This window comes from Acipenser ruthenus, chromosome 5 (assembly GCF_902713425.1).
Source record: "Acipenser ruthenus chromosome 5, fAciRut3.2 maternal haplotype, whole genome shotgun sequence".
NCBI lineage: Eukaryota > Metazoa > Chordata > Actinopteri > Acipenseriformes > Acipenseridae > Acipenser > Acipenser ruthenus.
In genome coordinates, this window is record NC_081193.1 from 56,129,842 (window position 1) to 56,142,535 (window position 12,694).

At 41.1% G+C, this 12,694-nt stretch overlaps 1 protein-coding gene across 2 annotated transcripts in view; it reads left to right on the forward strand.

The window, feature by feature from the left end:
• Positions 1-11,092: 11,092 nt before the first annotated feature.
• Positions 11,093-12,694, forward strand: part of LOC117402287 (EMILIN-1-A-like) — an 86,328-nt gene continuing 84,726 nt past the window's right edge. For both annotated transcript variants that reach the window (XM_059024752.1, XM_059024753.1), the window contains exon 1: positions 11,093-11,694. In XM_059024752.1, the coding sequence (XP_058880735.1) occupies positions 11,537-11,694 (158 nt within the window). In that variant the 5' untranslated portion in view covers positions 11,093-11,536. The remainder of the gene's footprint in view (positions 11,695-12,694) is intronic.

Genomic DNA, 12,694 nt, shown 5'->3' on the forward strand with positions numbered 1-12,694 from the left:
CAGGTCTGTATCCTCCACCCCACTGCTCCTACTGTGCCTTTTGTCTTGCTTGTCCTGCTATGACTGTCTCTCACATCCCTGTTCTGTCCCCCCGTCCTCGTCCTCTGCCCTCCCTCCGCTGCTGCTCCTCCAACCCCTCTAACCTAATTTCTCTGCCTCTCCCCCCCCCTCCCGCACACTCTCTGGTGCACTCTGGAACTGTCACTCTTCTGCTAACAAAGCTGATTTCATCTCTGCCTTTGCCTCCCACCTCTCGCTCGATTTCCTTGCTCTTACTGAAACCTGGCTGTCCCCTGATAACACTGTTACTCCTGCTGCCCTGTCCTCTCTCTACGTCCTGTCCCATACCCCGCGTCTCACTGGACGGGGAGGTGGGACGGGTCTTCTCCTCTCTCCCTCCTTACTCTTTTCTGTCCCCTCCGATCTCACCTCCCTCTCTGTCAGTACCTTTGAATTTCATGCAGTCCAACTAACCTCTCCCTGTCAACTCCTGCTCATTGTTCTGTACCGCCCCTCTGGGCCTCTCACTCACTTCCTGGATGAACTCGACTATCTACTCTCCTCCCTCCCCTCTCTGTCTACCCCGACTGTCCTGTTGGGTGACTTCAACATCCATCTCTCCAACCCCAGCCACTCTGCTGGATTCCTCCCTCTCCTTCACTCCTTCGACTTCTGTCTCTCTCTGTCCCCTCCTACCCACAAAGCTGGCCGTCAACTGGACCTCACCTTCTCCAGGGCCTGCTGCCCCTCCAACCTCTCTGTCACCCCCCTGGACCTCTCTGATCACTATTTCATCTCTTTTTCTCTGTCTCTCCCCCCTCTCCCTGCTCCTCCTACCCCCACTGTCACCTCTCGCCATAACCTCCGCTCTCTCTCCCCCTCTGTCCTTGCCTCCACTGCTCTCTCTCACCTCCCTCCTATCGACTCCTTTTCACAACTCTCCGTAGACTCTGCTACCTCCACCCTCTTCTCCTCACTCACCTCCTCCCTCGACTCCCTCTGTCCCCTCACCTCCCGACCTGCTCGCCCCTCCCCTCCCCATCCCTGGCTCTCCTCTGTGCTCCGCTCGGCAAGAATCACACTGCGATCTGCTGAAAAGAAATGGAAGAGAACCAAACTCCCTGCTGCCCTAGACCTTTACCGCACTCTCCTCTCCTCCTTCTCCTCTACTCTCTCCTCTGCTAAATGTGCTTATTTCCAATCTGTAATCCAAGCCTCCACTAACAACCCACGTAAACTATTCTCTACCTTCTCCTCCCTCCTAAACCCTCCCCCCCTCCTCCTCCCTCCTCTATCTCCCCTGACGACTTTGCCTCCTTCTTCTCTTCTAAAATCTCAGATATCCGCAAACTCTTTAACACCTCTCCCTCCCCCGCACCCCCTCCTGCTCCAACCCCTACACCCACTACATCCCCTACTAACTCGCCCTCCCTCTCCACCTTCTTGCCCCTCTCAGACTCTGACCTCTCCTCCCTGCTCCAGGGTCACAAACCCACCACGTGTGCCTTGGACCCCCTCCCCACTCACCTCTTTCAAGCTGCTGCTCCTGCTCTACTCCCCTTCATCTCCTCCCTCCTCAACACCTCTCTACTTTCTGGCATCTTTCCCTCTGCCTTCAAAAAAGCCTCTATCACTCCCCTCCTCAAAAAACCTACCCTCGACCCCACCTCCCACCAGAGCTACCGTCCTGTCTCCCTCCTACCCTTCCTCGAGCGGACTGTACACCGCCAGCTCTCTGCTTTCCTGTCCAACCACTCTCTGCTTGACCCTCTCCAATCTGGCTTCCGCTCTGCTCACTCCTCTGAAACCGCCCTCCTGTCTGTCACCAACTCACTTAAGTGTGCCCGAGCTGCCTCTCTCTCCTCTGTCCTAATTCTCCTCAACCTCTCTGCTGCCTTTGACACTGTTGATCACTCTATTCTACTATCATCTCTTGCTGACCTGGGGATCTCTGGCACTGCTCTGGCCTGGTTCTCCTCCTACCTCTCCAACCGCACTTACCAGGTAACCTGGCGTGGAGCAACCTCCACACCTCACCCTCTCTTAACTGGAGTCCCCCAAGGGTCAGTCTTGGGTCCTCTCCTGTTCTCTCTCTACACCCGCTCCCTGGGCCCCCTCATCGCATCCTATGGTTTCTCATACCATTTCTATGCTGATGATGCTCAGATTTTCCTCTCCTTCCCCACCTCTGACTCCACCATCTCCTCCCGTATCTCTACCTGTCTGTCTGCTATTTCCTCCTGGATGCACTTGCATCACCTCAAACTCAACCTCTCTAAATCTGACCTCCTTTTCTTTCCCTCCTCCTCCCCCTCCTCTGATCTCTCTATCTCTGTTCCTCTGGAATCTACCACACTCTCTCCCTCTTCCTCCGTTAAGAACCTTGGAGTCACCCTGGACCCCTGCCTCTCTTATTCCCAGCACATCTCCACTCTGGCACGCACTTGCCGATTCTTCCTGAGCAACATCCGAAGAATCCGACCCTTCCTCACCAACTATGCTACCCAGCTCCTGGTCCAGGCCCTGGTACTCTCCCGCCTAAACTACTGCAACTCCCTCCTGGCTGGCCTCCCTGCGTCCGCCACCCGTCCGCTCCAGCTCATCCAGAACTCTGCTGCCCGCCTGGTGTTCTCTCTGCCTCGCTTCGCCCACGCTACTCCACTACTCCGCTCGCTCCACTGGCTCCCGATCACCGCTCGCATCCAGTTCAAGACTCTTGTACTAGCCTACAGATGCCTTGACCAGACTGCACCCAGCTACCTCCAGACCCTCATCTCTCCCTACACCCCCACTCGACCTCTCCACTCCGCCTGCACTAGAAGACTGGCTCTACCTCCGCTACGCTCCCCTGCCTCCCGAGCCCGCTCCTTCTCCACCCTTGCTCCGCAGTGGTGGAACGACCTTCCTACAGATGTCAGGACTGCCCAGTCCCTGACCACATTCCGGCGCCTCCTTAAGACCCACCTCTTCAAACAGCACCTGTAGAACTCCTCTGTTGTATCCTGGGACACTATCACCCTTCATTTAAATATGCTTTATTTTGCTCTTATCTGCCCCCTATTTTACTACATTTAATCCTGTACTTCAGAATATTGTAATCTGCCAAGTGTTTAACCTGTAGTATTTTGTACTTGATCATACCCTGATGTAACTATCACTATTTAATCACATCCTGATGTAACTTTCACTATTATCTGCTGTATTATTGAATTGTGGTTTGTCACACTTGAAAAAAATTATTGTATTTCTTGCTCTTATTGTATGACTTGTATTGTAAACACTTGAATGTATTTGTATTTGCTTGCGATTGTAAGTCGCCCTGGACAAGGGCGTCTGCTAAGAAATAAATAATAATAATAATAATAATAATACTGTAATGCTTTATTCTCTGGACTTACAAGTCATACTATATCACATCTACAGCTAGTGCAAAATGCTGCTGCTAGAATGCTAACTAGAACAAAATCAAGGGCTCACATTACGCCTGTGTTGGCATCATTGCATTGGCTTCCTGTGCATTACAGAATTGATTTTAAAATTCTATTACTGGTTTTTAAAGCACTGAATGGACTATCTGCACAATATCTAAATGATATGCTAATTCCTTATCAGCCTGAACGCACTCTGAGATCTGCAAATGCTGGCCTTTTATGTATTCCGAGGGTGAATGGTAAAAGGATGGGAGAGGCTGCTTTCTGTTTTAATGCCCCCACACTCTGGAACTCCTTACCCCTTTTATCAGAGATTCACCTTCAATTGCAATCTTCAAATCTCGATTAAAAACATACCTTTTTAATATAGCTTTTCCATAACATTTTTATGTTTTATTGTTACTTCTGTTTTTAATAACTGTTTGTATTTTATTCTGTATGTAAGGAGCTTTGAATTGTATTGTACATGAATTGCGCTACATAAATAAAGGTTTATTATTATTATTATTATTATAAATCGTGCACATGTTATGTCCTAGTAGCGGTTTGGTGACAATTAAATATGGTGAATTGTGTATTTGCCAGGCACCCCTGATAGCCAACCGTTACACTATCACTTTCTATTGCTTTAAAAATGCACATTAAATGATAGTGGGGATTCTCCATGAATAACTATGCAATCTTTACAGTTACAACGCTATTTTATAGAGCAAGCGATTGTGAAGTGTTCTGTCTATACATTTGATTACCAAAAATATATAAATATATAAATATTTAAATGAAAGATACGGCCCCAAAGTCGCCCCCCCCCCCCCCCCAACCTTCTCACATGCATCTTTTAAATGGATTACACACACGGTTTCGTTTCAACAGATTTATGACTATGTTTGACCACAGTTCAGTCGTAAAAATAATTATATAACAATTTTTAAGCAAACTATATTCATGTGACTTGTAAAGCTGATGTTTTATGCATTTAATTGTTTTTGATTGTGTTAGTTTAAAAAGCATAGTGCAGGTTTTTTTTTCGCGTGGATGCAGCTGCAACAGTTCTTAAAAAAAATGTTTTCTTAGTTTACAGTATGTGTCTGTATACTGTATTATGTGTACGTCTAAATATAATCCTTTCCACTGTAATTACTGTTTTTTAAGTTACATGTGTTAGTAAAACTGTTCTTGTTAAACACCAGTGAAAAATGGCTGCTTTAGGAATTTTTTTTCTTACCTTGCTGAGTTTTCCATGTTAACAGCTGCCCCTAGCAGTGGGAATGTGTCATTTCAGGGTAAAATATGGGCAAGCTGGCATGTCACCCATATTGATTGGCTCATGTTGGTCATGTTTGTTGATGTAGAACTTTTCCTGACTAATTTTTTTTAGAGGACAGTACAAAGATAACGTATAACCAAGATTCACATCAATCGGCCAAAGGGCTCATGAGGAGTTGTTGTTTAAGCGTTTTACGCAAAATCCAACATAGCTGCCACACCATGTGACCGATCAATTTTTCCTTAAGTAGAATCAATCGTAGACATGAGCGCACTATGTCCAAAATGTTTCACAGCTGTGCTATTTTACCGTTCATGAGAACAAGACTTGAAAATTGCCCAAAATTCTCATTAAATCTAAGATGGCTGCCACGCCATGTGACCATGTCTGTGCAATTGTGTTGACATTGAAGAGCATAAGTGCAATGGTGTTCTTGTTATGGGTTGCCCAAAATTTTCATTAAATCAAAGATGGCTGCCACACCATGTGACCAAAGGTTGCCATATTGACCATGGCACAACATCCCATATTCCTCTACATCCGTGTCAAATTTTGTGCATTTTGGTGCAGCCGATAAGAAGTTATAGGCAGTTTAATAGCCAGTTGCGTATGTTGATGATGTCATGCATCAGGTTTGACCTTTAGGAGAGGTCAGATGTCACGGGCAATGACATTTTTTCATAGAGCACATATGACTTCCTATACGTGTTCCATTATAACTATGACCCTGTCGGCACGCCCTAGGAGTTAAAATTTCAACGTAAATTCCAATATGGCCGCCACACCTTGTGAGCAATCTGTTTCAATCTTCCGCAGTTATTACTTTACAATGGTCTGTACAATTGTGTTGACATTGGAGAGCATAAGTGCAATGGTGTTCTTGTTATGGGTTGCAAAGGTTTTTTTACAATTATCAATATGGCCGCCAAACCATGTGACCAAAATGTGTCATTTTCATATACCAGTACTTCATGTGAGTCTCTATGGTCATATAAAGTTTCATGACTGTAGTGTATTGCACCTTGGATTTATGCACGAATGTATGAAAATAGAGCTGTCGTGAAACGGTTATTTGCGCGCCGTGGCCATGTTTTTTAATGAAAAAGCATGTATTTTACAAATGGTAGAAAGGGCCTGGTCATGAAACAGTAGGCTTCCCCAGCCTATGGCCTGGAAGTCTAATAATCTTAACAGAAACAATAGGCTTCCCCAGACTACGGCTTGGAAGCCTAATAATAATAAATAATAATAATAATAATAATAATAATAATAATAATAATAATAATAATAATAATAATAATAATAATAAACTGCAATAACAATAGGCTTCCCCAGCCTTTGGCTTGGAAGCCTAATGAGATTTAAGAACATAAGAACATAAGAAAGTTTACAAACGAGAGGAGGCCATTCAGCTCATCTTGCTCGTTTGGTTGTTAGTAGCTTATTGATCCCAGAATCTCATCAAGCAGCTTCTTGAAGGATCCCGGGTGTCAGCTTCAACAACATTACTGGGGAGTTGGTTCCATACCCTCACAATTCTCTGTGTAAAAAAGTGCCTCCTATTTTCTGTTCTGAATGCCCCTTTATCTGATCTCCATTTATGACCCCTGGTCCTTGTTTCTTTTTTCAGGTCAAAGAAGTCCCCTGGGTTGACATTGTCTATACCTTTTAGGATTTTGAATGTTTGAATCAGATCGCCGCGTAGTCTTCTTTGTTCAAGACTGAATAGATTAAATTCTTTTAGCCTGTCTGCATACGACATTCTTTCTAGGGCAGCAATATCCTTTTTGTAACGAGGTGACCAGAACTGAACACAATATTCTAGGTGAGTTCTTCCTAATGCATTGTAAAGTTGATTTAAATTCAACACTTCTCACAATATATCCGAGCATCTTGTTGGCCTTTTTTATAGCTTCCCCACATTGTCTAGATGAAGACGTTTCTGAGTCAACATAAAGTCCTAGGTCTTTTTCATAGTTCCCTGCTTCAATTTCAGTATCTTCCATATGATATTTATAATGCACATTTTTATTGCCTGCGTGCAATACTTTACACTTTTCTCTATTAAATGTCATTTGCCACGTGTCTGCCCAGTTCTGAATGCTGTCTAGATCATTTTGAATGACCTTTGCTGCTGCAACAGTGTTTGCCACTCCTCCTATTTTTGTGTCATCTGCAAATTTAACAAGTTTGCTTACTATACCAGAATCTAAATCATTAATTTAGATTAGGAATAGCAGAGGACCTAATACTGATCCCTGTGGTACATCGCTCCATTTTGAGGTTTCTCCTCTAATCAGTACTTTCTGTTTTCTACATGTTAACCACTCCCTAATCCATGTGCATGCATTTCCTTGAATCCCTACTGCGTTCAGTTTGAGAATTAATCTTTTATCTAGGACTTTGTCATAAGCTTTCTGGAAATCTAAATAAACCATGTTGTATGCTTTGCAATTATCCACTGTCGATATTGCATCCTCAAAAACATCAAGCAGGTTAGTTAGACACGATCTCCGTTTCCTAAAACCATGCTGGCTGTCTCCCAGGATATTGTTACCACATAGGTAATTTTCCATTTTAGATCTTATTATAGTTTCCATACGTTTACATATAATAGAAGTCAGGCTTATTGGTCTGTAGTTACCTGGTTCGGTTTTGTCTCCCTTTTTGTGGATCGGTATTACGTTTACAATTTTCCAGTCTTTCTGTATAACCCCTGTGTCAAGAGACTGTTGCATGATCTTGGTTAGCGGTTTGTAAATAACTTATTTGATTTATTTGAGTACTATTGGGAGGATCTCATCCGGCCCAGGGGATTTGTTTATTTTAAGAGCTGTTGAAGGGCATTGGTCTCTTAAACCCAGAAGGTTTAAGCGCATGACTATATATTGATGGACATTACATAAGCAAATGAGATATCATTTTTTTGGAATACCATGTTCCTTCTCAAAAATGTGCTTTAATATTAGCCTTTAATAAATTACTGCTTTGGTGTATGCATGCAGGGGTTGGATGGTGGTGTGTGTGTACAGGTGTTGCATGTACACACACATGGTGAGTGTATGCGTGCAGTGGTTGCATGGTGGTGTGTGCGTGCAGGGGTTGCGTGTGGATGTGTGTGGAGGGGACTTGGAGTGCAGGTTTGGTGCAAAAGAGGGGGGAAGTGAGGGCATATAAGGGGGTGCAGGGAAAAGACTGGGAAGGGTAGGGTAGAAGAAAAACTACTATAATCATTTATTTGCACTTTCGACTCCCAGTCCCCTTTTCCTTTATGAATTTATTTTGTGATTATTGAATAAATGGCCTTCATCTACTCACGGTTACAGTCTAATTTCTGTCCCAACAAGAACCCGAAACGCTACAGTATTGATGGACATTACATAAGCAAATGAGATGTCCTTTTTTTTTTTGGAATACCATGTTCCTTCTCAAAAATGTGTTTTAATATTAGCCTTTAATAAAGGAAAACGACTTATTTAATTAATTTTCATGTATCTATTTCAGTGCAATGTAGTTTCTTCATTGTAATAAGAAATACATTTTTTTAACATTTACATTTTATTTCTGTTTCTTCATAAAAAAAGAATGTTTTCTGGGGAGAGTAAAAAATATATTAACTTTGATTTATGTACTAAGGGTTACTCTTAAATGAATTCACGATCCAGTTTATGGTAAACTGTGCATACATGACTGTCATGAGCAGAATATCCCAAAAACTGGGCTGAATTCGAAAATGCTAAATTTAAGAAATTGGGACGTTATCAGAGCGGCCCGGAATTTAGAACGTTACCTGAAAATTATAGCGGGCCACAATTTGTGACGTAAATGAAAACAGGGCCAGTCTATATGTAAAACTGCGATTACATTAGCGATAAACTAATGTATCCTGTAACAAAACTGTAATAGTGTGGAAGATATATATTTGCTATTAAAATATATCACTCAAACAATTATAGATAAATGCTATTTGAAAGAAAGAAGTACACCACCACAGAAAGCCAATTCTTACATTATTGCATAACGTGATAATTAATATAAAGTAATAACACATAGTTTGTTAATTGAAAGATTGTGGAAAGCAGATTTCTCGCTCTCTCGCTCTCTGATCTGAATTGCGTTGTAAAACACCATTACAACATATTATAAATCACTATGAACTATTGCCACTACAGACCATAAGAGACCACCACAGATCATAATAGACCACTACAGGCCATTAGAGATCACTACAGACCATTAGAAATGTTCAAATGTTTTTTTTCCAGCAGCAGATGCGGTCAGAACCCCAGAGGCGGTACTGCTACTAGGACTGTTATTTTTTTTATGTGGTTTAATTCAGTTACAACCAAAATTGTTTGTCAGACGTTGAAACTCTGTAACCTAATGTTGATTGTTATTGTCGATACGTTGTAGATACGACTATATCGCAAAGTCCAGAAACAAAACAAAACGTTAAACGTTTTGCACCGTATAAAACTGCTGATTTTGCAAGTGCTTGTTAGTCTATTAACCAGTTTGAAATGATTTCGAAGCAAATAAAAGCAATTTCGGCTTTATTGTTAAAGATTTCACACGTGGCAATACTGAGCTACAATTACTTCATGGTAGTACTGTGATCGTTCCACTGTGTTATGTTGTGAACCAGTTTTAAAACTGAGAGACAGCAAATGCTTATCATAAAAGTTTACTGGTTCTTAAAATTAAGGGCCATAGAAGAACGATAAACACTGTAGAAGGCCTTTGTTGTTCTCCAAGTTGCCGCAGTTACATTGTAGATGCTATAACGAGTTACTGTAAACGATACTGTTTTACAGACATATTTAATCAAGTTAACATTTGTTTAAATGTTTTTGGAATTAAACGTATAAATACAAAACTGACTTTTTTGTGAACGCGCTGTGAAAAAAAATCCCCCAACGTAGCAAATCCGCCAAATTTAATACCAGCCAGAACTTCCCGTTATACGGTATATATTAACTTAAAACAAATCTTTATGCTGAATACCTCCAGGCATGTCAAAGTTTGTAGATGGCGGTGTGCATATGACTGGTGCCTTTTAAGCTTGCATGTTTTTGTATGTAGTCCGCTGCCATCTGGTAATGTATGTTGTTTATCAACTTACTATAAACAACAGAGACATACAGAGAAGCCGCAGGCATGTTGGATTTTTTTTTTTTTTATCAGCATATGTACGTGTGTGTGTTGGGGGCTAGGTGGGGGTTGGGCGTCAAGTACCACAGACAAGAAGAAGGGGGGCGCGGCCCAAAAAGTTTGAGAACGACTGGATTAGACAGCATATATATATATATATATATATATATATATATATATATATATATATATATATATATATATATATATATTCTACGTCTAGTCATTAAAGTGGGCTCAGAAAAAAAAGACTCAATGCTGTCAGCAAGAGTTCCTAGTTCCGCCTCCTCTGGCTTTTCCCATGGCCCAGCTGGTTGTAAAAAGACGATATATCTATTTTTTCTTTCTCCCATGGCCCTAGGGCTGTTCTGTAAAAATATCTCCTAAGTTAAAAAAACAAACAAAAAAAACAGCTCTTTCAGACCAGCAAATGACACTTTCGCTGCTTATGAAAACATTCGGTTATAAGGGCGTGCAGAACGTGTGTTACCAATTGTACAATTCTACAACGGGTGATATGTATGATGTTTATACACTGGCGAGTGTTGATACAAAGTTTTAGGTTAAATGGGTGGTTTTGTTAAACATAAAATAATACTGTGTTTATGAAAAGTCAACGTCACATCTCTCAGTAACTCTAGTATTGTGTATTAGAAAAAATAGTGAAAAAACGGTTCGTGTTTTTGGAAAACAGACTCAAATCGGTTAATTCCACAAACATTTAACCAAAAGCAGATGTTGAGGCACACTCAGTCTGGAAGCCCAATAGAAAATGAAAGAAACTATGGAATATTACAAATGAATATAAAATGGGAGTGTCTATACTGTCAAGGCAGATGCTGCACTTTCGGATAACGCTTTATGTCCTCAAACTGTTTTCTGACAGAAAATAAAGTAAAATCAGCCTTCAGGATATTTCTTTTTGTTGCAACTATATATATATATATATATATATATATATATATATATATATATATATATATATATATATAAAATCGGTGTTGCATAAGTGTTCGTATGTCAAAGTTCAGTTTCCTAGGAGCACCTTTTTGCAGTTTGCAGTTTGCAGTTTGATACATTTTTATAATAGTTTCGTCTTTCGTATGTGCTGTTGCAAATCAGAGTGGGTGTACTTTTTTAGAAGGATATGTCACTCTGAAAGGGCGAAAAGTCGAGGGGGGAGGGTGGAAAGGGGGGGAGCGGGAGGGAGAGGGGGAGGCAAAGGGATTTAAATGTGAGCTTCTGACCTGGAAATACCATTATCTCAAGAAAAGCACAGCCAAGCATTGAAAAAGTGCGTTTTAAAAAAGAAAAAAGGGGATCATTTTTGATGACTTATGAAGATTTGCTACGACTATCAAACAGTATCAAAATATCATATTCTTACTTCAGAGTGAAGGAGAGAAAAAAAGACTAGATTGTTTTTTTTTTTGGTTTTTTAGAAACCATTCTTTGTGGGGAAAAGCGCTCATTGGACGCCAATCGCCCCCAAACGAGCTTTTCTACCTACTGTTTGATTGGTGTGTCACAGGATGGATTTTTAATTGTTGTTTGTCGCAGTTTTTATTTTTTAAGAGAGGCGAGACAATCAGATAGAGTCTGGAATTGATCCAGGGATTTTTCAGAACTATTATTAATTGGACATCGATCTCATTTTTGAAGGGCGTATTTCGCTTTTGCTGTAAGAATGTCAGGCTTTGTCCCACATTTACTTCTCTCATTTTTTGTTCTTTTGGGAGCGGTGTGGAGTGCATCATACCCCCAGAGATACAACCTGTATATGGGGCAGCTCCAGACCACACAGCCCCAGCAGCCGAATGTGTTGAGGGCTTCCAGCAGACACAGGTAAGAACAAACCACATTTGTCGCAGTTATTCAATAGAATCCCTCAATCGGGACAGTTTGTCCATGTCTTATATAACAGCAAAAACTGGCTACTGGCACACCAGACACTGTACATTAACCCTATTTTGACAACATTGAGTTATCAGTCTAGTGTGTAGGTATTCAATTAATGCTTTATTTCGAACAGTACCATAAATAAAAGACCAGTATTGAAAAAACACGAATCAACAGGTACGTAAAGAAAGGTCTACAAATACTTGCCTATATATATATCGTGTGTGTGTGTTTTATACATACACTACTAGATTGCTGCATCTCTCATATTTAGACTAAAGTACATGTTAGGCATAAAGACTAAAATGTAAACCTGATTTTTCGTCGATACCTTAAAAAATGCGACAATAGTCTGGACTACTAATACTGGATCAAGTAACTTTTCGTTTTACTGCTTTAGAACTGCACTTCTGTAAAACATATTTAAAGATACGCTTATTGTGTGCTGTCGCAATATATCAGCTGTTCAAATCATACCAGTTTATGTGTATGTGTACCTTTTTTTTCTCTTTGATTCCTACCGGTTTTAAGTAGCCAAAGCCAAATTCCAATACAAGCACTGTGAATGTGGGAGAGGGGCGGCTGTTAGGTTAGGTAGCATACAAGAAACCCACCATCTAGCAAAGCCAGGCAGAACGCCTGTGAATTTTTGGTATCTGCCCAAAGGCTGGGGAACCCTATTGATATTGCTGTATTTATTATTATTATTATTATTATTATTATTATTATTATTATTATTAGGCTTCCAAGCCGTAGACTGGGGAAGCCTATTATTATTATTATTATTATTATTATTATTATTATTATTATTATTATTATTATTATTATTATTATTATTATTATTATTATTATAAGCAGTGTGGAGTAGTGGTTAGGGCACTGGACTCTTGACCGGAGGGTTGTGGGTTCAATCCCCAGTGGGGGACACTGCTGTTGTACCCTTGAG